This window comes from Rhinoraja longicauda, chromosome 37, assembly GCF_053455715.1.
Source record: "Rhinoraja longicauda isolate Sanriku21f chromosome 37, sRhiLon1.1, whole genome shotgun sequence".
Classification (NCBI taxonomy): Eukaryota; Metazoa; Chordata; class Chondrichthyes; order Rajiformes; family Arhynchobatidae; genus Rhinoraja; species Rhinoraja longicauda.
In genome coordinates this window covers 15,418,316-15,444,788 of record NC_135989.1, presented here as the reverse complement: position 1 = coordinate 15,444,788, position 26,473 = coordinate 15,418,316, and the positions used below count along the sequence as shown (strand labels likewise).

At 38.7% G+C, this 26,473-nt stretch overlaps 1 protein-coding gene across 5 annotated transcripts in view; it reads right to left on the bottom strand.

The window, feature by feature from the left end:
* ilf3b (interleukin enhancer binding factor 3b) overlaps nt 1-26,473 on the bottom strand; it is a 42,347-nt gene that overhangs the window by 12,885 nt on the left and 2,989 nt on the right. For 2 of the 5 annotated variants that reach the window (XM_078429539.1, XM_078429543.1), the window contains exons 2-17: nt 24,110-24,302; nt 22,043-22,290; nt 17,290-17,316; nt 14,140-14,323; nt 13,798-13,945; nt 9,293-9,384; nt 8,755-8,850; nt 7,475-7,586; nt 6,412-6,509; nt 6,217-6,328; nt 5,095-5,202; nt 3,930-4,135; nt 3,011-3,154; nt 2,079-2,216; nt 1,788-1,925; nt 190-352 (exon numbers count right to left, since the gene is read on the bottom strand). In XM_078429539.1, the coding sequence (XP_078285665.1) occupies nt 190-352; nt 1,788-1,925; nt 2,079-2,216; nt 3,011-3,154; nt 3,930-4,135; nt 5,095-5,202; nt 6,217-6,328; nt 6,412-6,509; nt 7,475-7,586; nt 8,755-8,850; nt 9,293-9,384; nt 13,798-13,945; nt 14,140-14,323; nt 17,290-17,316; nt 22,043-22,290; nt 24,110-24,112 (2,017 nt within the window). In that variant the 5' untranslated portion in view covers nt 24,113-24,302. Of the gene's footprint in view, nt 1-189; nt 353-1,787; nt 1,926-2,078; nt 2,217-3,010; nt 3,155-3,929; nt 4,136-5,094; nt 5,203-6,216; nt 6,329-6,411; nt 6,510-7,474; nt 7,587-8,754; nt 8,851-9,292; nt 9,385-13,797; nt 13,946-14,139; nt 14,324-17,289; nt 17,317-22,042; nt 22,291-24,109; nt 24,303-26,473 lie in introns of those variants that run through there. The other 3 variants (XM_078429541.1, XM_078429540.1, XM_078429542.1) reach the window with 3 other exon arrangements.

Genomic DNA, 26,473 nt, shown 5'->3' with positions numbered 1-26,473 from the left:
TTAATGTGTTCCAAGACACTAAAATGAATCCCATCATGATGTTAATATAGATAACAATAGCACAATTACAGGGAATATTTTAAAGGTACAATATAGCAATAGCAAGCCGGGTCTAAGGTGTAAATAGAGACATTATAACACAAACTGCAGATTAGAGACAAGATTTATATTCTTTAAACAAAACCTTACCTGAAGACAAGTAACCAGAATTGTTGGAAGCATTGAAACCACCTCTGCCACCTCTTCCACGTCCCCTGCCTCTACCTCTTTGTACCGGTGGACCGGCAGGGGGACCAGCTGGAAGCACTCCCATGCCCATGCCACCACCAAATCCCATATTATGCTGCTGTGGCTATATGGAGAAATGTACATGTAAATATGGTTTATCTTCCCGTTTCCCCTTTATAATAGATGAACGTTAGACTGGACATACTTTATACAAAGTCTTTTATGTCTTGTGTTGTTCGAATAAATGGGGCAAAACCAAACTGCTGGAGGAACTCAGCAGGTTAGACAACATCTGTGGAGGGAAATAGACACATGGCATTTTGGGTCTGCACCCTGCGAAAATGCCGCCTGACCCACTGAGTTCCTCCAGCAGTTTATTATTTTTACTCCAGATTCCAGCATCTAGTCTTTTGTGACTGTCAGCATGACTAGGCCCTGCACATTTTTAATTCACTAAGACCATGTCTGCGTTCAGACACAATAGTGTCAGCATGGGGTTTTTTGCATTAGGCCCAGTTATGGCAATGCGAGTAGCACTGAGGTGTGTACTTTAACTTCATGCAATGAGCAATTCAAAACATGGCAAGCCATTTTGCAGTTTTGTCTTTAGCATTTAAAAATATACAATGTTAATAAAAAACAGCATATCTGGCATTTCCATTTAGACCTTCAACCACCTCTCGAACTCATTCTTAAAGAAATTGCAACCCGTGCTTCAAACACTAATTTACACAATCGACATCCACAACAAATTTTTTTCATTCTGCACCATGGGTCTTTTTTAATTTGGGATCACTAAACTTCTAGAAGGAGTGTGTTCAGTACCATCCCTTATATTGTATATAAACACCTCATTCAAGTTTCCTCAAAATCCCTATTATTTTACTCTCATGAAAATACATGACATTTGTTCAAATTTCCTCAATAGATTCCAGGAGTGTCTAAAGTTTCAATATACTCATAAGCCAAACAAAATGTAAGCTTAAGGTTTATTACTTTGACTTTTTTTATTTCATACATCTTTCTACAAAACCAAGGATTCCTTAGTATTTTTGTCATGTCTTTATACCCAATTTAATTTTCTCCACGATACAATCGCAAACAGTAGTAATAATCTTGATGAACCCAACTCTGCAAGTATAGTTTACTCTTTGAACACAATGTCTCAAAATAAAACCCGATCCCATCTTTCCCCAACAGCCACATTCCTGGAAGTTAAATAATGAAACATCATCCAATTCATCATCTTGGCCACAGCAGCTGGTACCTCACATTGTTTAAATCAAGGGTGAGGGTAAGAAACTGGCTTTGTCTTGACTACGTGGTGGAAGCTCATGTATGGATTTGCAAGGACAGGATAAGATAAATTTAAATTTAATGTTAGGTACTTCAACTCACATGAGCAACAAAATCATGACTTTATAGAAATGAATCTTTTTCAGTGTCCAGAAACTCCCATAATTATAAAACCTATTTAGTTACACTTGAAAGTACAAGTTTACCCAGTTTTTTAATTAATCAGAATCAATAATATAAACAAGGTGTTTTCAAAGACCCACCTGAATAATTCGTTTTTTCTTTATTTCCATAGGAGGCTGGTGGGGAAAAAGTTTTTCCAGGGCCGCGAGTGCAGCATGGGCTTTTGCCACTTTCTTATTGGAACCTGACCCTGTAAATTTCTGAGAATCAACTTCAACCTGGAAGGGCAAAAAATGGTCAATTTTAAAACTGACATTAAATCAGATTCAAAATTATCTGGTTATTTTATCCTCAAAATCATCTGCTGTTTTTCCACGTTAGGAAATATATAGTTTATACTTTCACGTGAAGTTATTACACTTAATCCTTACCTCCATAACAAACCTCTTGTCATGGCTGCCACCTGTCTCAGATATTAATTCGTATTTAAGTCCCCTTCGCTTCTCATTCAACTCCATCACTGGATTTTTCCCTTGTTTGGTCAAAATTGGACCTTGCTGACGTGTGCTCTGGAGATATTAGAATACTAGATTAGTAAAAAAATTAGCAATCTGCCCCTCAGACCCTATCCCAAATGAGCTTGCCACACACAGGTCATTCTGCACACTCAAAACAAAAGTACTTCACTTAGTACTATCCCATTGAGGGTTCTGGTGCAATTTTAATAAAGATATCCAGCCAGCCTTTCTGCTTTGCAGACTGAGAATCTGGTGCAAGATCTTAAACTTTGCAGGACCATCTATCATCAAATTATCCACGATATAATGGGAAGTGGTTGCTTTTGAAGGCTGTTATCAAGCAGGCTGGGTGAACTGTGCAGTCGTTCAACAATGAGCAGTGGGGCTCAGTGCTGCACCCTTGCTAGCTGTGTGCAGGTCATTGCTGGGGATTTGCATGACCTCTGTGCTTTGGCAGGCTGCCCAGATCCTACACCCCCACACCCTACATCCTCCAGTCTTTCGGCACATCACCCGTCCCCAGCCCCAGTTGTGGAAAATTCTATTCTGAGAGAGCACTAGTGAAGGGCTGAGGTATCAACTAATTTTGAGCACAACAGCAAGAAGTGCAAGGGCTTGCATCAAGTGCCCAGCAGCGCAGAGCTGTCAGTAACACATCCCTGAATATACAATGCTATAAATGGTACCATGTAGCTCTGATTCAATTAGCATATGCTCCTGGTCTCTAAGCAGAGGGTGTAATATATGTTAGAGATCCATATCCAGTGTAAATCTCGCTAGCTGCTGTAAAACTGCACCTCATCAAGAAAGGGTATTTATCAAACTGAAGACAAAGGATATCGTACCTCAGGCTCTGGAGTTACAGCAAGTGGTTTTACAGTTACAGTCACTGCAGGGACTGGAACAACAGGCTTGGGTTCCACTTTAATCACAGTTTCTTCAATTTTCTCAGGTTCCACTCCCGTAGGGAGACCTTTATCTTGCAAAACCTGTCAGAAAACGAGTTGTGACACCAGTTACAGAAATTACAATACCCTAGATCACAATTCAGTTTTAGAGCCAAATTAGAGTAAAAAATAGATAATGTATCAATTTAATGCTCAAAATCAGATATCAATTTCTTTGTGCTCTGATTGGTGGAATATTTTAATAATGGAACTTTATAGCTGGCAACAGTTAGATTTGCTGCCATGATGTAATTTACTAATACCAAAATCTCATTTCCCTACCATTCCCTTCACCACCCAAAATTATCTGAAGATGCCTTCCAATATCTTGGCCAATCTTTTAGGTACACCTGAACAATTAAATAAGGCTATTTATCATCCAGTCCAAATATCTATTTTTTCACATTGTATTATATTGCTGTTTTCCTGATTATATTATCGAGTTGATGATTGAAATAATATCCATGCAAAGTTCTGGACTTCTGGAATCATTGTCAAATTCAAAGTTGAGACAATTTTTAAAAAAAACTTATGGCTCCGAGACAAAGACGTTGATGTAGATATCTCTCTACATCACTGTCTATATCTCTCGTTTCCCTTTCCCACCTCTCAGTCTAAAGATTTTCTATGTTCCTATGTCACCTATTCATTTGAGAGAGAAAGATGCTGTATGACCCACTGAGTTACCCCAGCTTTTGGCTATCCTTTGTCTGAAATGTGTCCCGGAGAGCACTACAAGATGTCAATGTGCACAGAAGGGCCAAAATTTACAGAAAACAAGGATTTTGCATTGAATGTAAAAGATTCACCACAATACCTTGACGGCCACATGAAGTTTGGCAGTTTTCTTAGATGGTCCTGATGCTTCATAGTTCTTTCCATCCACTTCCACAGACATGGTGAAAACTGGAGCATGGACAGGACCAGTCTGAGAGATTAATTTGTATTGAAGACCTGGCCGTAGTTGATTAAGTCTCATCAATGCATTCATAGCTTGGGCTGGCTCGATCTTTTCTTCTGCTGCTGTCAGTCACATAAAATAGTTTGAGACAATCAGGAAATTTCAACATTCTCCAAACCAAGAAGTGGGTTCTGAAGACTGAAATCTCAGATCTGCCTTTTTTGACCCAACCCTATTAGGTGTATACATTTATTAATACTCTGCCAGGTCTGGTCTGTGCCAAACAGGTCCAACCCATTGTGACCCTATCTAAGGCAAGGGAGAGAATTCCTTGCTTGAGATCCTGTAGTGAAATCTGGTTCATGCAAGTTTAAAAATTGACTTGCTCATTTCAGAACTTCCCAAAAAACCCCACTTTACAGCCAAATGTCATGTACAAAAATTACTGCAGATGCTGGTACAAATCGAAGGTATTTATTCACAAAATGCTGGAGTAACTCAGCAGGTCAGGCAGCATCTCAGGAGAGAAGGGATGGGTGACATTTCGGGTCGAGACCCTTCTTCAGACTGATGTCAGGGGGGCGGGATAAAGGCTGTCCATGTCATGTTATGTTATAATGTCATGTTGCTGACACAGGACCATGAAGGACCGCTGGTCTCCACAGAACCATACCTGAACAATGAGCAATTGAAGGCAAGTAACAAAAACACAATTAAGGAAATATAGAAAATAACTGTTATATTCTCCTTAGAAGTCCAGATAACAGAAAACTCAAATTCAATTAACTCCCAGCAGATTTGACATTTCAGCTAACGAACATTTTCTACAGAAAACAAAAAAGTTTCTTTATTAGACCCTGTAGTGTCCAAAAGCATCAGCTTTTCTATCTCCTTCCATACATGTTCATCCAAACTCTTACATAGGTAAATATTTAGTATAAAATTTCAATGTAATTTATGCATCTAGCCTGAAGCAAAACATTTCACTTGCAGTGTTGATCAACTGTTCTGTTGTTTTCTACAAATAAAATTTATTGATGGATAACATCTAATGAAGCCACAGACATCACTGCCAACTTGCCTTTCTTTTGAGTCTTCTTTTTCTTTTTGTTTGGAGACTTGTCCTCACCGGAGTCTTCGTCCATTGGCCGCTTCACTGGGGTGCTGAACGCACTTGGAGGAATCTGAACTGTAATATTTCAGAGGGAATAATAAACATCCAACTGATGAACCAAGCAATTTACAGTAAAAAAGCAACTTATTTTCTTATTATGGAATTCATAGCAATGTCCATTGACCAAGATTTATTAGTCCCTTTCCCATTAAAAAAAATCACTACATAAAATTAATTTGTGAACAGCATGATCTATTAAAGAGACTTCAATTTGTTTGGAACTGGAAAATAATGTCCAATTGTAGACACTGTATCATGACTGTTTTGCAGGAGTGTTTTAATTTCAGATTGAGCATGTGGTTTTTTGTTTTGTAATTTTATCAATGCCACTATCCTTTTTATCTGCTACTTCATTGCCACACAGTCAGAACTTAAACCCACACCTCCCCCAACTCCTACAGGAGCGTTAAACTTGTAGGCAGGAACTGCAGATGCTGGTTTACACTGAAGACAGACACAATGCTGGAGTAGCTCAATGGGGCAGGCAGCATCTCTGGAGAGGATGCTTTGGTCAAAACCCCTCTTCAGACTGTCAGGGAAGAGGGAAACACAGAGATATGGAAGGGCAAGGTTTGAAAACAAGACAAAGGTCAGAAGATTGGCTGTAAAGGCTCCTGGGTCTAATCTTATGTCTGGATTCCAATCAGGCTGTAAAGTTGCTTCATTACCAATTCTTTAAATATCAGTTTTATTCGCCATTGTTGAGCAATGTGGCGATACATGAACCCAATTCTTAGTCGAGTTCCATTGAATAATGTGTATGAAGGCAACCTTTAAATCTATGGCATTTAAGCCATATTACTATGCATCATAAGCAATTATGCAGGATCTTATTCCCTGGCCCATGGAATCTTGGAATTTAAACATTTAAAGAGTCATCCAATAAATTGCTACAACGTTATTGGAATTGCAGCGAGGAAAACAACTAACCGTCTAATCCATAAATTAACAATCTCATTACACCTGAAAAGACTAGCAAAAAGAAATTTAGAAAATCAAAATTAAATATTGACGGTTTGCTATTCCTACCTGTATAATCCACTGGATTTTCATTTTTCGGTTTTCTAGGGAGCTTAGAAGGCAATGGATCCATTCCCAATACCTTGTGCAACTGTCCAAAGGCAGCCAGGCGCAAGGCATGCTAAACATAAAGATTTAACACAGTTCAGGCAATGCAATTCAAAAGCAGAGAATAAAAGGTAATAAAACACATATTTTTAATACCTGACTGCTTTGTGTTATATCCTCTCTTTGTTGTCTGGTAAGAGCACCAACCGCATCAGTAGCATCCTTTTCACATGGATCATAGATACCAGGTCCATCTAGATTAAAAGGAAACGCATGAGACAACTGGTCAGTTGAATGTTTCTCCAGCATTTTGTGTCTATCTTTGATTTAAACCAGCATCTGCAGTTCCTTCCTACACCCAAGGACAATTGATGTATGCACAAATCCTACATAACACAGAAATAGGAATTCAATTGGCCTCTTAATGCCAATTACAAGCTTCCTCATATCTCACATTAAGAAGGTGGGAGTGAATTCCGTTGATCTTCTAATCTTATGGACAGCACACCAAAGTTATCTTTGCTTGATTCCATTGCAATGAGGTGGCAGCTGGCCATCAAGATGTAAATTTGAATCAACTATGAATGTGGACACAAAATCGTGGAGTAACTCAGCGGGGCAGGCAGCATCTCTGGATTGAAGGAATGGGCGAAGATCTGGGTCGATGCCCACCTCTGAAGGATGTCGACCCGAAATGCCACCCATTCCTTCTAACCAGAGATGCTGCCTGTCCCACTGAGTTCCAGCATTTTGTGTCTATCTTCGGAGTAAACTAGCATCTGCAGTTCATCCTACACATTCTACCATTTGTGGGGATGTTGGGGAAGTCCAGAACAAGGGGTCACAGTTTAAGGATAAGGGGGAAGTCTTTTAGGACCAAGATGAGAACATTTTTTTCACACAGAGAGAAGTGAATCTGTGGAATTCTTTGCCACAGAAGGTAGTTGAGGCCAGTTCATTGGCTATATTTAAGAGGGAGTTAGATGTGGCCCTTGTGGCTAAAGGGATCAGGGGGTACAGGATACTGAGTTGGATGATCAGCCATGATCATATTGAATGGCGGTGCAGGCTCGAAGGGCCGAATGGCCTACTCCTACACCTATTTTCTATGTTTCTATTTAAAGAACTTTCAAATCAAAATTTATACAGTTGAATTGCAGTAACATTTATGAAAATATTCTAATGTTTGTAAAAAGCACCTACTGTACCGAACACGTACCAAGCATTAAAATCCCAGAAGCTAAACATTCCAGGACTCTTCTCATTGCCTCGCCTGCACCTAAAGGCCTATTAGCAGTTCCAATTGCTTTTTCACAGATCAACTCCAAAGGCTGAAATTAAAAAACAAAGATTTAAGTTCTGACCTTGGCTGTAAAATAATTACATAAAAGTAATTGACCTAAGCATTAGATGAAACAGAGTGAAGCATAGTAGTCAAGATTGGACAAGTCCTTCTAAGATTGAGGAGGGCGAAGTGAAAAAGGGACAAAATATTAGAACCATTCAAAGAAGATTGAACTGTAAACTTTCTGGAATAGTACAGGTGTCAGAGGTTATGGAGAGAAGGCAGGGGGGTGGGGTTAGGAGGAAAGAGATAGATCAGCCATTCAGAGTAGACTTGATGGGCCAAATGGCCTAATTCTACTCCTATCACTTATAAATAAATAAACCCCAGGATGATCGGCAGGTATCATTTATTTGGTAAGGCTGGAGATTAGATAGGAAGGGTGAGGTTACAAGCGATTAGAAATCAAAGGTGAAAATTTTAAAATAGAATTGCTGATTTGACCAGAAGCCATTGTAGGTGAGCGAGTAGATTAGTTTATGCACTCAAAAACAGTTCAATAAGAAAAGCAAGTAGATCAAAGAACACAGAATGTAAGTCTGACAAAAATACCATAATAATTAAACTTCACATGAAAATAAAACTGCAAATTTTACTGCAGATACTGCAAATACATACAAGATGCTGGAGCCACTCAGACGGTATGGAGAAATGGTTAACACCTCATGGGCTCTAGCTGCACATTGTTTGCTGTTCTTGCTCTCCGAATGTCCAATTTTCATAGCTTTTACGACAGTTATTTTGCGAGAAGGACCTGGACCCGAAACATCACCAATTCCTTCTCTCCAGGGATGTTGCCAGATCCGTTGAGTTACCCCAGCACTGTCTTTTTTTGTAAACCAGCAACTGCAGTTCCTTGTTTCTTCATAGCTTTTTATGTTTCTTTGTTTAGGTTCTAACTGCTGCAATTAACCCATTGACCAGATGCCCTCATTTTCAGCTTCTCCCCCATGGAATGCAAGCCTCACCTTGGAGCGATTCATTTTGCTTTATCCATTCCCTCCTCCTTTTCTCACAAATTAAAACCATCTTATTTTCTGGTTCCCAGTTCTGAGTGAGCTTTCAAAACGAGATGTTAACCATTTCCTTGCACAGATATTGCCTGACCATGAGCATGTACAGCATTTTCTGTTTTTAGACCAAATTCCACATACCCATCCTTTAAGTGGCGCCCACGTGGGTACTCTTGAACACAAATCCCGGAGAACTCGGATGACAATCACACATGACTTCAGCCCATTTGCTCTGGCCTACAAAACCATGGAGCGGAAAGTTAGTGTGCAGTTACTGACTCGTGTTTCAAATTCAATATAAAGCTCAAAACTTTCATATCTGCAGTGCTACTTTGTCAAGGGTAAAAGAGTCATTTACATTTAAAATGAAATCTACATTATTAATCCAGTATTCTCCATAAAAATTACTCTTAACACAAAGCAGCAATGATGCAATTATACCAAAAAACTAACATTAATCCCTAAAACCCCCACCCCATATATAGTTTGTCCATCTTACTATTATAGTCATTTACTTAAGTGCTTATTAGCAGCTGTGCCAAGACAGAAGCTAAGTGTTGCACAGAAATTAAAAAATCCGAAATCAACTCAACACACGTAATTAACAAAATGAACAGAATCAATAATTTTAATAAAAAACTTTCTACTTTAGACAATAATGTAAGAACAAGATCCAAACCTGGAACCATTTGGCGTGTCGCAGGGACGCCAAGGCGGTTAGGCATTTCTGCCTGTCCAATACATCCGCAGGCTCACTCATCGTTACTGTTTCTATTGATGGAGTGGAATAAGAAGACAGGCAGTTTGACCAAGGGGTTTCTGTCATGCGGCGGGGAGCGGCAGCATCCGACTGGGCAAACAGGGCTCCCCACCAAAAGTCAAGTTGCAGTGAAAACTCTCAACATTTCTAATGAATGTACTTGTTATGTAGCTAAATGGGGAGAACACTATAGTGTACATCTGGACAATGATAGTGTTTAAAAGAATGTGTACTAATCTCTGACATCATTGTCTGTAATAGGTATCCCTAATATGTATCCTATATGGCTTTTGAACCCACTAGACTAGTGTTATTAGTGATGTGAGGAAAACAATGTTGTATTGATGTGACCTTATTGAACTATCCGATGTTGTTAGTTAAACTAGGAAAAGGAAACTATCAAAGTAGGCTTGGGGCTCTGTCCGAGGGAAACCCCCTCTGCCCACGAAGGTCGACTGCCCAGGCCCCCATGACAGAGAGCGTCCAGTTGGTCAAAGGTCCAGCGTCCCTAAAAGAATTGACAAACTAGAAGGCTTGGTAGACGTGATCAAATAGTAAATCCACAGGCAATATCAAAACTTCAAAAACACCATATAATTGTTTTATATACAGTGGGAAACTGTTAAACAGTGTCCAAATGTTGTTACATGTTCAGATTAAGCCCATTATCTCAGGTCCAACTGTTTGGTGCACAGGCTTTCAGCACCAAAAGTAAATTAGTTGCATTTTTACATTTCTCAGTCTCCCACTGCATATTCTGAACTTGGTGACGTCTGCACTGCAGCAAAATTGAATGGTCTAGTAGTTCATTACTGACCAGAGTTTCAAATAAGGTCATTTTATCATGGATATTCTGGAATACTGAGCCTAAGTACAAAAAACAATGTACTATGTAAAATTACATTGTCAATCATTGAATTAGCAGCACCAATTTTGGAGATGTACCAAGTACCAGGTGGTTAAAATCTTAGCCAAATCATCTGAAAGTCAAGATCAAAAACCGCTATAAAATTCAGGATCAGAGACCTGTACCAAAACAGATTCTTTCAATGGTATACAGAAAATGTGCCATGGAATAGAGCATTTATTTAATTAAGCTTCCAATTTACTCCTGCAATGAATTCAGAACCCATACATTCTATTGATGAAAAAGTCAATTTTAGTTGATAGTGTGGAAACAGGCCCTTCAGCCTAAATGAATCTGCTCCGATCACCCTTAAACTAGTTCTATCCCACACACTAGGGGCAATTTACAGAGGCCAATCAACCCTACAAACCTGTACATCTTTGGAATGTGGAAGGAAACTGGAGAACATGGAGAAAACCCACGCAGTGACAGGGAGAACGTACAAGCTCCGTACAGACAGCACCTGCAGCCAGGATCGAACCCGGGTCTCTGGCGTTGTAAGGCAGCAACTCTACCACTGCGCCACCCCTAAATATACTTTATTCAAGAGTTGGTACGCCTTATTCCAGTTGGAGGAAAGTAACAGTCAAGATTTTTTTGTCATTAATGCCTTGCTCAGTATATCACCCATGCAGTCATTAAATTAAAACTTTAGCTATTACTATTCATGAAGCAAGTTAATCAAATTATTCAGATTACACTTGGTTCACGGGCCTCAGATTTTCTTGTCATCAAATGAACGAAATGTCTCAAAATTACTTAAAAGCCCAACCCATTTGAAACTAGTGGTTGGCTTTGCTTTGAAATCCGTCAAACTAATGCAGAGGTGCGATTGCAAAGTTCTGATCCCTTTGACAAAATATACGAGGCAAGACACCAACAACTTGGCGCAACAGTCATGTGATGTAGGCCAACATCCAGTGAAAATCTTTACTGCAAATTCCCCAGTTTATTTCATACCAGAATATAAAACCAGACCGTGACCCAATCATAACCAGTTGAATTTGCAACTAGATAGGAAAGTGCCAGACCAATGTTTAACTCACTAAGCATTGTAGTTTCCAGGATATCTCATTGCATATTGGACTATGTCCATTGTTTCCATTCAGAAGTAAACCCACTGTACAAGTAATCGCCACTGATGTTAAAAAGGTCCATCATGATTGAAGATGTGCTGATTCACCACAATTTGCCAAATGCTCAGGCATAATGAGAATTAATAGCCAGAAAGACAGATGAGCAATTGCAAAACTCCTTTGTTACTTCCTTTGTTTGCGTCAATTGCAAAAGTGTAGCATAGCTATTTTACAGAGTAGCAATAAGACAAAAATTTACCACCTTAGGACTCAATGGTATAAATGGCATATGCTGCGCAGTAAAAACAAACGTAGAAGATAATGACTCTACATAGAGCCAGACATTATCCAAAACTCTCTGCCAGCCATGTCATCTTTTTCAGATGTTAACCAAAACCGAAAGGCCCAAGAAAAAGTCATTTTTGCTGCAATGCAAACTTACTTAGGTATAAACCAGTGGCTTTGAACAACTTGAACACATGCACAATCAAGAACAATTTTCATCATGAAGTTTCAAGCCTTCTGGACAACTTGTGCAGAAGCCTTAAATCACCTTATAAAAACTAGCTTTAGAGCATAACATTTTGTGTGTATTGGACCATCAAAAGGCTACAAAAGAGCAAAGATAACATGTCGAGCAGTTACAGGATGTAAAGCTGCAGTATACTACAGATCATGGCTGTTTTAATTGCCACAGGAGTGTACTTCAAGTTGTTCGGCATAGGCAGAAATGTTCATAATCACGATATCTATGAGAAAATTGTGCAGATTAACAAACTGGTTTTCACAACCCAAAATATAGGACATTTGATACATATTCCAATGTGATATTTTTCATTTAGCCATACAAGTAAAATTGAATAGTGAAAATGAGGCCGTCATTTGTCCAGTATTATACTACACAAGTGTTGTTACTGCACAATTTCAACAGGATAATTGATTATTTCCCTCTTAAACGTACCCCCCCAGCTCTCTACTGTATTTGGGTGTACACATTGATGCAAACTCCATCTACTGACCCCCCCCCCCCCACCATCATGTCTAAAGGAACCAAAGTCTAACTACAACACAAATGTTAATCATCAGCATGCAACTTTATACACTAACAAATGCCAACGACCAAAAGCTAATGGACAACTTCCTGCAAACCAAATGGGAATAGATTCAAAGTGGATTTTCAAAACTCTTAGTAAATTACATACCCACCAACTACCGACCAGGTGAACATCTTTTACAAAGTCTGTTTACTAAAAAGTGGTCAGAAGGTAAAACAACAAATGCATCGGACCATTACACAATTCCACTGACTAATAACGGTAGAAGAGCAAGGAAAGTACATTTGACAGCATGGGGATCAAACTAGGAAAGAAGCTCCTATCCAACATTAAGTTACATTTTATAAAATTGCTACTTATTAGTTTGCATTCATTAAAGAACATCCAACGGGGATGTAATGTTGAGGCTCTATAAGGCACTGGTCAGCTGTATTTGGAGTATTGTGAGCAATTTTGGGCACCATATCTGAGGAAGGATCTGCTGGCTCTTGAGAAGGTCCAGAGGAAGTTTACAAGAATGTTCCCAGGAATGAGTGGGATGAACGTTTGATGGCACTGAGCCTGTACTCGCTGGAGTTTAGAAGGATGAGGGGGGATCTCATTGAAACTTATCGAATAGTGAAAGGCTTGGATACAGTGGGTGTGGAGAGGATGTTTCCACTAGTGGGAGAGTCTAGTACTAGAGCCCATAGCCTCAGAATTAAAGGACGTTCCTTTAAGAAGGAGATGGGGAGGAATTTATTTAGTCAGAGGGTGGTGAATCTGTGGAATTCTTTGCCACAGAAGGCGGTGGAGGCGAATTAAATGGATATAGATAGATTCTTGATTAGTACGGGTGTCAGCAGTTATGGGGAGATTGCAGGAGATTGGGGTTAGAAGAGATAGATCAGCCATGATTGAATGGCAGAGTAGACTTGATAGGGCGAATGGCCTAATTCTGCTCTTACCATTTATGACCTTATACTACATTCAGCAATGACAACAAAAGATCCAACCTACACATCCAGTCTAGCTCTTTACCAGACTCTTTCCCTCCCCACAGTAAAATTCATTTTTCTTCAATATTACTGCAAATTCATTCTTGGACAGACAGTTCTGCATTAGTATATCTGCACTATGAACTGCAGAGATTCAACAAGTATATCGAGCGTATATCTTCACAAACTGGATTAAAACAAACTTCAAAACTGACATTTAAAACCAATTCTCCAGTAGGTGTCTTGCTGTCAGGGAGACACTACACTTAAGAGGAGCATTAATTACTCAACACTACCATAATATATTGCAGTTTTAACCTCAAGACATGACCTAAGAACAAGCTATATTGAAGGCCCAATAAACATTTTCTAATGCGGGTTGAAGTTTGCCACCTACAACCCATCCTACCTCCAGCAGCCTCCTTCTCAAGTTCTTCCCGGACCAGAGGAGAGGTCAATTTAATCTTCAAGGTTAGTGGTTCCTCTTTGTCATTCTTTATAATTATTGCGGCATCTTTTTCTGAAGGATCTATTTCATACTTTTCCTCAGTGATGGTCTACATAAAATGAAACAAACAATTCCATTACTCCTTCTCAGACTTCAACTATTAAAGCGGAAATTCAGATTAATGTAACGTTATTAAGATGAAGAAATCATCTAAGAACACACTTGTTAGAGCTACCAAATATCTTTTATCAAGGTAGTGTCCAACAGTTCGCAGTTTATTTTGTGCAAGGAAAACTGTCTTACCGCAAATTGTACCGCCAGATTATCTTTGACTTTGGTCAGCAGTGATTTAGTCGGCTTATCCCTGCACAACAGTACAAGTTCCAGGTCAAGATCTCCTTTCAAAAGAAGTCCTTTGGCAACCAGCCCAACTCGCATCACACCTCGTAGGGTCCGGCTGGCATTTAGTTCTGTAGACTTCTGTTCCCTGTCAAGAGAAGCAAAACATTTCAAGTCTATACTACTACATTAAGATACATTTGTCACTCCCACCCATAAGATTTTTTGGCTTCCAAAATAAGCAGGAGCCAACAAAAGAAAATCAAGGCAGTAAAGTATCCAAATTGGCAGTGGAGTCTCCTCCTAAGGGAATGCAATTTAGTCCAGAGATACACGTTTAGGTAGTCCTTTGGTACCAGCAGGTTCAGTCAGAATCAACATTTTAGACTTGTTCAATAGCTGGACCATCTCACTAAAATGCCTGATGAGCCCGCAAAAATACTTTCTAGGACATCAAAATGAAACAAAAAGACTGCACTATTTCATTGAAGAAATTAGAAGCCTGAATGTAATTTTCACAAAATCTTGCTGACAATGGTATATTTGTGAACAGAGTGCATGCAATAGAGGGAGGGACAATGTTATGAACATGTTTACTATGTAGGAAGTATATGGAAACAAATACATTATCTGTTCTTAACAAGCAAACTGGAGAGAAGCTTTACCTAGAAAAATACTGCATATATTTTAAACCTAAAACGCATCAAGACACTTAAAAATCTGATTTTTTTGAATTTGGACATTAATTACAAGACAATCTTTAGATTTCTTGTCAGCATATGAAGTTCTAATTACACTATCACTTTCCAAGTCACCAATTTACACAAGATGAAATTCTATCCCAAACAATTGTCCAGATATCTGAACAGAGTTCTTGACTGATGACTGAGCCATAAATGCTACTAACAGGTACGACAAAGGCATCTTGTACAGCTGCAACATGATGACCCAACCCTTGTACTCGAGCATCGACCTATGAAGGCAAATATATCAAATGCCTCGTCACTACTTTATCCATCCATGTTACCACTTTCAGGGAGCTATGGACTTGAACACAAAGTTCCTTCTGTACACCCACATCTCTAAACCACTTGCCATTTACTCCCAAAATTTGACTTCCCAAAGGTAAGATCAGTTTAACTTGTCATCTCTGTACTGACATTGTGGGCCAAGGGCCCATTCCTATGCTGTACTGTTCTATGTATATTCTCATCCAATATTATAAACAAAGGTCCCAGCAATGGTCCCCAAGGAACACTTGTCCACACAACCCTGTGCTTTCAATCACCCAGCAAATTATGGATCTTTATCTTTAATTTTGGATCCAGGTTGTCAACACTAGAACCGTCTGAACTACTCTACCACATCTATCATGTTGCCTTCCACAATTTCTAAGCTACATACTCTTAACTCAGATTTGAGACAGGACTTTCTCTGCATAAACCACACCGATTCTTCTTAGTATCTGCTTTTCGAAATAAACATAAATCCTGTCCTTTATAATCATCAACAACTTCCGCACCATTCATCTAAGACTCGCCGGCTTGGCTTGGCTTGTCACGTCCACTCTTTTGAACATGGGGACAATATTAGCTGGCCTTCAATCTTCTGCATCTCACCTGATATTTCTAAAACTTCCTCCTTCGCAATATGAATGTGCCAAAATTATAGCATAACCTACCCCCTGCCCCCATAACTCTCCATCCTCATCCTTCTCTTACTACTCATGGTACTTAAACATTGATTTAATCCATCTGCCACTTTTTTTCCTGTCATTAATTCACTGGCCCCATTCTCAAGAGGTCCCACACTCACTTAGCCAACCTCTTCCTTTTTACACATCCATATAAACTCAGTGCTTGTTTTGATATTTCATGCAAGTTTTGTCTCAAATTAATTTCCCTCTTTATAAATTCAAAACCCTCTGGTCTACTAGACCATGCTTCTTTGCACGCCCTAATTTGATTTATTATTCTTGACTTTTAGTTAACAGACTCTTTTCTCATGGATTCCTTTCTAAATGGGATAAACTTCTGTTGAATGTCATGAACCAGTTGCATGAATATCTGCCAATGCGTACTCAATAAGCTTATTTACCTAGCAGACAGCTCCATCTTCAAACCATTATAAATGCCCTTATCATTGATGACACTTATCTTGGACCTGGGGTTCACTCCCCCCCCCCCCAAAAAAACTGTATCTGGAATTCTGTCATGTTCTGTTCAGTCTTCAAACACATTTTTAACTATAAGATCACTTGTTTATCCTTAAGATTCAGTTTCTTTGATTCTAAGAGACCAATGAAAAGCAGGGGGGGGAAAAAGGCAAAAGCATCCATTGCTCTCTTCATTTATTAATAAAAAGATAAGTAGACTTGGGGAACCATTCATATTTATACAGTTTTTCCATCAGTAAAGCCCGAGGTCAGATTTGTACTGATTATGCAAGGTGTCCTGCAACAGCTGCACTGGTTACACAAATTGGCGAGTCAAATCTATTCATGCGAGTATACTCTGTTCCAGATGAAAAAATAACATTGAAATTTATATGGTACTTTTCACAACTCCCAAGGACTCCACAACCAATTAAATACTTCAGGAAAAAAAAGTGTTAAGAAATATAGAAACCAATTTGCACACAGCAGAATCCCCAAACAGTACTGAGATAGCAGATAAACTGTGGCATTGGTTTGGTTAAAAATAAGTACAGAGCATCTTGCGCTCAGAGGGCAGAGAGAATCAGTTTGAATGCCAAAATGAGATAGAGGCCACCACTATTAATTTATGTTTGAAGGAAATTAAATAAGGTTTCCTTGAATCTTTCCACATGCATATTGTTGCTTTGATAAACAGTAAAATGGAATTCTAATTGAAGTTATAAATTTGAGAATTTATTTTACAGTCACCAAGCCTATCCTCTACAAAAAAATTAAACATGCAAGCACCATGGAGTCACCTTGGTCAGAAAATAGTGGTTCAAATTGGAGTGATGTAATTTTTAAAAACCCACTTTTGTTATAGTAGCAGCAAAATTACAGAAATAATCACAGATCTAATGTTTGTCAATAATTGCTTCTGCAATAGTCTAGTTTAATGATAATAAAATTTGGCATACATGGTAAAGTTGTCATGGTCTTCCATTCTGTGAAAGAAAAAGAAAAATAATAGGTCACGATAGAAATGCATGCACCAGTTTGGTGCCAGTCATGCCTTAGTTAACAGCCATTTCATCAACTTTGGAAAAGGAGGCCAATCTGCCCCTCAGGCTAGTTCCACCAATTATTAAGATCATGGCTGATATGACCCAATCACATACCGCCACCCTCTTCCCCCATAGCCACACTCCCGCATACTCTTGATAACAAAGCTATTAATTTTGCTAAGAGATCCGCCACTATCCTGCGAGTATAGAAAACATTACCTAATTCACTTAAGAAAAAGAACTATTTCTAACTTTGTAAAAGGATGCCAAATGCTTCTGGACTTCCCCAGCCAAAAGAAATGCTTTCACAAAAGGTTCACCCAATACTCTGAAAACATCTCAAATTACCTTTAACAAGCAAAGGTCCAGGAACACAACCAATGCCAACAAAACTTTCCAAAGTTCCAAAAGGGTGGTGTGCAAGGGTGATTTAATGAGGCTTTTGAATAGCTGCTGAAAAACTTCTACCTGAATCTTAATTCAAAGTAAAACTCAAAGATCAAAAAGCATCTGGAATGTTAAGCAAATACCATAAATTCATTAATGGCAATGGATAAGAATAATTAGTAGTTTCAGTCACTGAGCCTACTAGTCTATGGATACACTATTTAACCTAATCAAAACTAAAGTATTGCCTCATTTACCCATGACCTTAAATGTCCCATCTTAGAGCATTGCTAACATCACAAGTGTTTTAAATTACATTGTTATACTTGTCAAGAATGAAATGTATTTCTGAAACAACAGTTGTTACATTGGGAAGTAATAAATTACATTTGCATTAGAAGTCCAAGGGGCAAAGTGAATTCTAGGATATTACATTTAAATCAACTTCTGTTTAAAAGAAGCACGTTTACTACATTCTTACTAGAATTACTACGGTACAGGTGTCAATTACCTTCCCATGGTCTGGGGGTTAGTGGTTGTACTGCAGGGATAGGCAGAAACAGCAAAACAGAATCATACCAGTTATATACATACCAGGAGCAATGAGGTTGTCACAATTAGAGGGCAATTAGAGACCAAAACAAAAAACTTGCAGAGCCATGAAATGATTAGCCAAATAGGAAATTGGTATTTTTTAAAGTGAAGATGGAAATGGTTTTATGTCACAAGGACAATTACAAAAATATCTCGCAATTCAAAAGAGTTACAAAGGACTGAAGTGTTAAAAAAGTCATCCTGTTCAAAAAAGGGTTCATAATCCAGCCAACCCTATGTCACTAGTGGACAATCTTATGGCCATTTGGTACTGGGTCTGGGCTGAAGACCTGAACAAATTGAGTGCAAATCAAAACAAGACTCAGCAAGGCATTGTCTATTAGATGTGAAGTTAAAATGGGTTCACTTGCATGAATTTATATGATCCCATAATTTCATGTGTTTTCTCCACAGATAAAGCGTCGAAACACATTGAAACACCCCCCCCCTTCATAATTGTAGCATTGTTTATGGAAGCTTGTGCACAAATTGGCTGTGTTGTTTTAATATTAGTGACTATTAATGATAAGTGCATCAATGTCTAACATGCTGAAACATAGCAATGAAATTTTGAAAAGTTAAGTTAAGGCAACATTAATTGGCTCTGGGGAAAAAAGATAGCAGATTGTGGGTCAGCACAGATTTGAAGGCAAATTCTTTTTCATCAACCCGAGGAGTCTTTATCCTAAGGCAATGCAATTAATGTATTTAAAACTTCAACCGTCCTTTAACCAACACCACACAAAAATAAAGCCCAGTGGGTCAAAAGGGACAGAACAAAGTAGACACAAAATACTATGTAACTTCACGGATCAGGCAACATCTCTGATAGGTGATTTTTTGGGCCCTGACCCTTCATCACCAGAAACGTCACACGTTTGTTACTCCAGCATTTTGTGTCTATCTTTGGTATAAACCAGCATATTACATTAGAACAAAGTAGATGTTAATTTGTCTTCAAAATAATTATTTATTTTGTCTATTAGATAGAGGAAAAGCTGGCCTTGATTAAATCTGCTGGTCCTTTTCATACTTTACTACCTTAAAGTCTGTAGAGAGTTAAAAATTCTGAAGACAGAAAAAGCTGGAGTAACTAAGCAGGTCAGACAACATCTCTGGAGAAAAGGAATAAGTGACTTTTTGGGCCGAGACTCTTCTTCACACTTCAAAATTCTGAAGCGAGGTCAATGTATGTAACAATCTATAGGTCAGAAAAAATGTCGAAATGGACATTCGTATAACAGATGAAATTGAATGCAGAGCAGTGTAGGAACGACTGATTAAAAGAAACAATGTTTTCAAAAGTGGGGCAGGTATAAAAAATTTGCAGAAGCAAAGACCTTTATCATAAGAGTTACACTACACTACAATGATCACATTTGGCCTGAACTATAAAGTCCTGTATTTGTTTCTTGGATTTCAAAGCCTTAAGACACGTCAAAGATTTAGCAGAATGGTACAGAGGATCACACTTCCATTAAATAAAGGTTAAAAAAAAGTAGCTGGATTTGTTCTCCTACACATTAACACGGGGAAATGCAATGTCATCTGTGGCTCAGGACGAGTAATTAGTAACTTCTGAGTCATAGTTTTTCAAGTTGTATCTGGACAAGCACAATATCCAGTGAAGTACCAATGGAAAGCAGTACTATTATCTACCTCCGTCTTCTGGGAGAAACATTAAACTAAGGAGATGTAATTTGTCTAAATATGGAAAGCTCTTCCTTGTATGCCAATCAATGTTCACCCATCTCTCAACATCAATTTTATGGTCTTCACTTTACTGCAGTGGGAACTCGCTTCACTAAACTGGCTAATCAGTCATAGAGCTGTGAAACGGACCCATCAGCCCAACTGTTTATGCCGATAATCCAATATCTCCCAAACTTTTCCTATCCACGAACTTGTACCTACCTCTACTACCTCATTCCACATACTTGCCACTGTGTTTGAAAAACATATCCCTCACACCCTCTTCAAAGTCTTTCCTCTCCTCTCTTCGCTTAAACCCATGCACATTAATTTTAAAATCATCCTACCCTGGAAAAATACTAGACTTATGTATGCCCCTAATGATGTTTTAAACTCTGCAATGTCACCCTCACCTGCCCCCAACACACATCATCCTTCCCAATGCCCAGCCTCTTTCACTCCAGGAAAAACAGTCCAGTCGATCTGCTCCTTTTAAACCAAGCCCTCCAGGTGCAGCAACCCCCTCATGAATCTTTTCTGCACCCTCTCCATCTCAATCCTTTCATTTCTATAGTACGGCAACCAGAACTGCAGATATCCCTGATGCAGATTCACCATCATCATATATGGCTGAACATGACGTCTTAACTCTTGTATTCAATCCCATCTGGTGAAGTCATGCATGCCGTATATCTTATTAACCACCCGTCTACAAATGTCGACACTTTCATAGAACTACGTACTTGTACTCCTGGATCTCCCTTTTGAACAACATTGCCAAAGGGCCCAGCTATTTACTGTGCAAGTTCTGCTTTCAAAACCTTTCAAAATGCATTACTGCACTAGAAGTTAAATTCTATCTGCTGTTCCCTTTCCCCCTTGATCGAGATCCTGTTGTAAACTTAGACAACCTTCCTCCAAGTGTCCACTACACCACCAATTTTCATGTCATCCACAAAACGTGTTAATCATAATGTATGACAACAGGGTCCTATAGCATTGCTTGCTAAAGCATTCCACTGGTCACAGGAAACCAAACCTGTAAAATAACTCTGCAGCCACAGATAGACACAAAATGCTGGTGTAACTCAGGAAGCATCTCTGGAGAAAATGGACAAGGGATGTTTTGGGTCAGGACCCTTCAATCTGAAGAAGGGTCCTGGATCCAAAACATCACCAATCCATTTTCTCAGAAAATGCTGCCTGACCTGCTAAGTTACTCCATCATTTTGTGTCCATCTTTATAAACCAGCATCTATATTTCCTTTTTATTACATTTGCTGATATCTCCTCTGACACCTTCCACCAAGTCAATTTTGCATCCAATTGGTCACCCTGGATCGCATTTTACAAACCAGTTTATTATGTGGGGATCTTGTCAAAAGCCATGCTAACATCAATTGCCCTGCCCTCTTTAATCTTTTTTGGTCATCTTTTAAAAAACTCAATTACATTTGAGAGATGGTGTTTTATTACTTTATATAAGTGTTTTAGGATGCCAAGGGGGTCATAAACAGAAGTTTTATAAATGCAAATCTCTTTACAGCAGTAAAGGTAGAGGAGATAGGTCAAAATCCTGCATGCATCTGATACAACATGTAGTAGACATAGATTTAAATTGACTGTCAAAAGAATTACAAGACATAAGGAAACATTTTAAGGGAAAATAGGATGCGCTTGCATGCACTCCCTGGGACAATAGTGAAAGCCAATTCAATATTAACTTGTGAATTCGATACGGTCAAAAGGGGGAAAAATTGCAGGAATATGGGGAAATGAGAAAAGGGAATTATTGCCTAGGTTTACCAGAGCTGGCAGATACACTGGTTTGAACAGCTTCCTTCTCTGTTGCACCATCCACAAAGCTGACTTATAGTACACATGCAGCATTTCACCTATAGCGGAATGGGACTGCAAGCACTAATCACTCTTTAAACAGGTTCCCATACTTTTCCCCCCTCCACCAGATAGCTATGACATAAATCTTACATACCCTTCCTTGTTCTCTCCCTCTGTTGCCGGGTCCTCAGTTTCTTCGATGACTTCAGGTTTAGAATTGGCCTTCTCCTGCTCATCCAACCAGTCAGAAACTGCTTTCAATGCCCGTTCAGTATGTGACACCATATTCTGTACTGCTTCCAGTTCTTCTTGAGTTGGGTAGATGGCAGCATGTTTTGCCATTACATGCCGGTCATCATTGACAAAAATACGCATGGGACGCTGGAAATAAAAAAAGAATCGCTACAAAACTTTTATATTCAGAACAGTTAGACCATAGATAATGCCAACATCAAATCCAAATCTCTCTCTCGAGTTAGATTGTACCAACAGAAAAATCATCAATTATCTTAAGTATGGTGACAAACTCAAAGGGGGTGGGACTTTTGCAGGCATCATCCAGGTGATGCACCATTTGCCGATTATTTGTCAGCTTAGAGATCACAGCCACCTCAGATCATATCTTCAAATAAACACAATTTGGTCTTTTAATCCCTTCTAATCAAGGAGCATTTGAACTGACTTTTCTTTTTCCTTGCTCTAGTGCCACAGCTACAATGCACGCAGTGAGAATCACCAAGCACTAGAACGAAAAATACTGAACTGCTAAAATAAAACTGAGGTAGATTAACTTTCTCTTAATTTCCATTTTAAATCCACAATATTTCTGTAGATTTAGGAAGTTCTCTCCCATAAAAGGGTTCTCGAATGATCAATTAATCAGATTAAAATTAAAAGGGTTACAGCACAGGAGATAATTTGGCCTGTCTAATCTATACTAGATCTGCAGGCACAATCAAACTCCACTTTGCTGTTGCCATTCTACTCGGCCCCACCTGCCACCAGGGCGACACAGTGGTAGAGTAGCTGCGTTACAGTTCAATCCTGACCACAGGTGCTGTCTGTACAGAGTTTGTACGCACTCCCTGTGACCACATGCTGTTTCTCCGGGTACTTTTGGACCATGGATGTTATTCCAATTAATAATTTAATACATAATTGGCCCAGAAAATTAAGGCACGGGATCCAGGGCAAGTTGGCTAAATGGATCGGTTAGAACATTGAGCAAAGCAAAAGTATTTTGGGAAGTCAAATAGACATAGGACATAAACAGTAAATGGCAGAGCGCTAAGGAATGTTGATGAATAGAGGGTCTTTGGGGTCAGAGTCCATAGTTCCCTGAAAGTGGCAAAACACTTGGATAGGACGAAAGCATCATATGACACATTTGCCGTCAGAGCTCAAGGACTGGATGGGGTATCAAAAACAGGAGGGTTTTAAAAAAATATACTCAGTGGTTGATATCTGGATTGCACTGCGAGAAGAGATGGAGGAACCAGATACAATTACTACATTTAAGAGTAGTTTAAATCAGGGCTGTGGAGTCGGAATCAGAGCAATTTTGGTGATGCTGGAGTCGGATACACAAGAAATCAAGGAGTCGGAGTTGGGTGTTTTGGGTATCAACTCCACAGCCCTGGTTTAAATAGTCAACACATAAAAGGATAGGATCCAAATGCAAGCACATGGGACAAATGTAGATAGGACAAGATCAGCAAGAAGTAATGGGCCGATTGGCCTGCAATGCTGTACAGCTTTGGCTATACAATTCATCATATATATTTATTCCATTTATATGGAAATAGAAGTGTGGTAAGATTCCAATCTATATACCAGAAGAGGTTATATAGTGAAACTAGATAACTAATCTTTTTTAAAAAATCCAAAATAGTAAATGCAATGGAAACAATAAATCTAAGCTACATTAAATTATGAGGGTCTAGTACAAAATGTTCTGTTCAAATTAGTGTAGGATAAAATTAAGGGAGTATCAACTCCTGGAGAGAAAGGAACCACAACCTCAATAGGGTTATAGTGTGGTAAATAACAGATCAATAAATATATTTGGCGTGAATAAGCACAGCTGCAGCTGGGCACAACAGTACTAGTCAATTATATATTTTTTCAAAAATGAAAATTTACCTGTTTTTCCTAACTAAAAGAAACCAATTTTTCAATAGTCATCAAAGGAAACAAAAAAGCTATATTATGGTATACTTACCATTTTGGCTTTAGTCTTCACCTGATCTTTCTTCTCAGGTTGTTGTAGCTTAGTGTGTTCCCTGTGAGGTTTATTTAGAGTTTTGTGAAGTTTTTCTGGGGTTTTATAAAGCTTTTCCAAGGCTCTCAGCTGGTAAGATTTCAATCCCTCTTCACCGCACAGACAATTTTACCACAGACGCAACTCCTCGTATCTATGAATAAACAGAGTGAATAAGAACTTGTAGCTTCCATTATTAGGTAAAATTAAATCTGTGTGCATATTCAAAATGCAGAAAAATAACAAATTAGTTTGGATGAACTGAACCATTAATATTCTGTAAATAATGAGGAAATTGTAATTGCTCATACTAGAGAAGCGAGATCAGCTTTGAAGCTATGTAGTTCTGATGACAAGGGACGTGCTGTAGTACACCACATCAGATCTACTCATGTTTTTCTAACATCAAGTTGCAATTTTCTCCTGGTCAACAATGTTTTAGATGCACATAAATATTTGTAATATTTATTACAAACCACAGGTCAAGGGATTTTGCCACTGGGAAATAAAGCACAAGAGCAAAGTTGGACCCCAGGATCACATTCTGTAGGCAAAGATTTAAAATGGCCCAAACAATAACACTCATTTGCGTCAAAGCATACTTCAATTACAAAAGCTTAAAAGACTACAGGCCAGCCAAGATTAAAACAACTGTTGTTTAGATGTTAAAATTTTAATTATTTCCTTAACAATACATTCTCTACAGAGACAATCTTTTCACATCTCAACATTCAGAAAGACACAAAGGCAATGAACTCTGATGCTATTTGTCCCTAGACATACGTTAATTCTCTTTATTCGTATTTTAAAGCAGTGGCATGCGTAAATCAATCTGCACTTGACGAGATAACCAAACCAATCGCTGACGATTGTTTTCAGCAATTCTGCACTTCAAGAAAACAGGAGCAAATTAAAAACTTGAATTAAAAACTTGAAATGTTTTCCAACCAAAAAGAGCATTGGCAATTTTGGATTAAACAAAAGTAGAGTGCAACATCAATGCCAGTATTGTACTCTGTGTACACAGACCCTTCAGCCTTTGATGCAAGGTCTAGAAGGATGAGAGGGGATCTTATATAGAAACATAAAATTCTTAAGGGATTGGACAGGCTAGATACAGGAAAAATGTTCCTAATGTTGGGGGAAGTCCAGAACCAGGGGTCAGTTTAAGAACAAGGAGAAGGCCATTTAGGACTGAGATTTGACACTCCCTTCATCATGATTGGTGTCTTCAAAATCGATGTTGAGACCGCATCCACGAACGTGGAAAATCGTGGTTATTGCTCTCCCAGTTCTGACCATTACTCTCCCAACCAGGATCAATCCTCCTCCTCAAATGTTTACTGCTCCTTAATGAACGTATGATAGACAATAGGTGTAGGAGTAGGCCATTTGAGCCAGCACCACTAATCAAGGTGATCATGGCTGATCATTCTCAACCAGTACCCCATTCCTGCCTTCTCCCCATACCTCCTGACTCCGCTATCCTTAAGAGCTCTACCTAGCTCCCTCTTGAAAGCATTCAGAGAATTGGTCTCCACTGCCTTCTGTGGCAGAGAATTCCACAGATTTACAACTCTCTGCAAATGAGAAGGCAACTCTACCACTGCAATTTAACATTGTGCTTGATCTCACTGTACCCTCAACTGTATACCCACAGTACTTTGCTTACCAAAAATCTTTCATAGCCTTCAAGGAAGAGTGAACTCTCATGAAGCTTCAAGCCAGTCAAGCCTTTTGAATAGTGATCATAGTTCTAAATTGCAGTTCTGCAGAGACCTATACCAGTTGCCACAATATAATTAATATGTACCATTGAATTCAGGCTTTCTTTCTAGTTAATCAGGTTCAGTCAGTCATGTTCTGTTAAATTTAAGCTGCAGGTTCACACAAGTCTCTGATGCCATGGAGAATGCACAGAACATTTTACAGCCACAATCACCAGTGATTTTTCAAAAAGCACGAACAAAATAGTTGTTTTAATATTATTATTATTTCTTCAATTGCAATAACACTAATTAAAACATTTATCAAATTGATGCTTCCGAGTTATGGCAATGCTCCCACCAACATGACCAGCACCTACCCGCCATTTAAGTATTAAAACACTGCAATTTACATTTTCCCATGATCCCATCACAGCAAGGCATCAATTAAAAAAATGGAAAAATATGTATAAAATTATGCATTCAGATTTATTTCACAACACAAAAGCAATAGATGATATACAAATTAAGAATTGCTAGGTTTAAATAGTAAGACGAGCAGCAAGTACATAAATTGGCAGGATGCGAATTAATAACATGCTATGAAGATCAGTGTCAC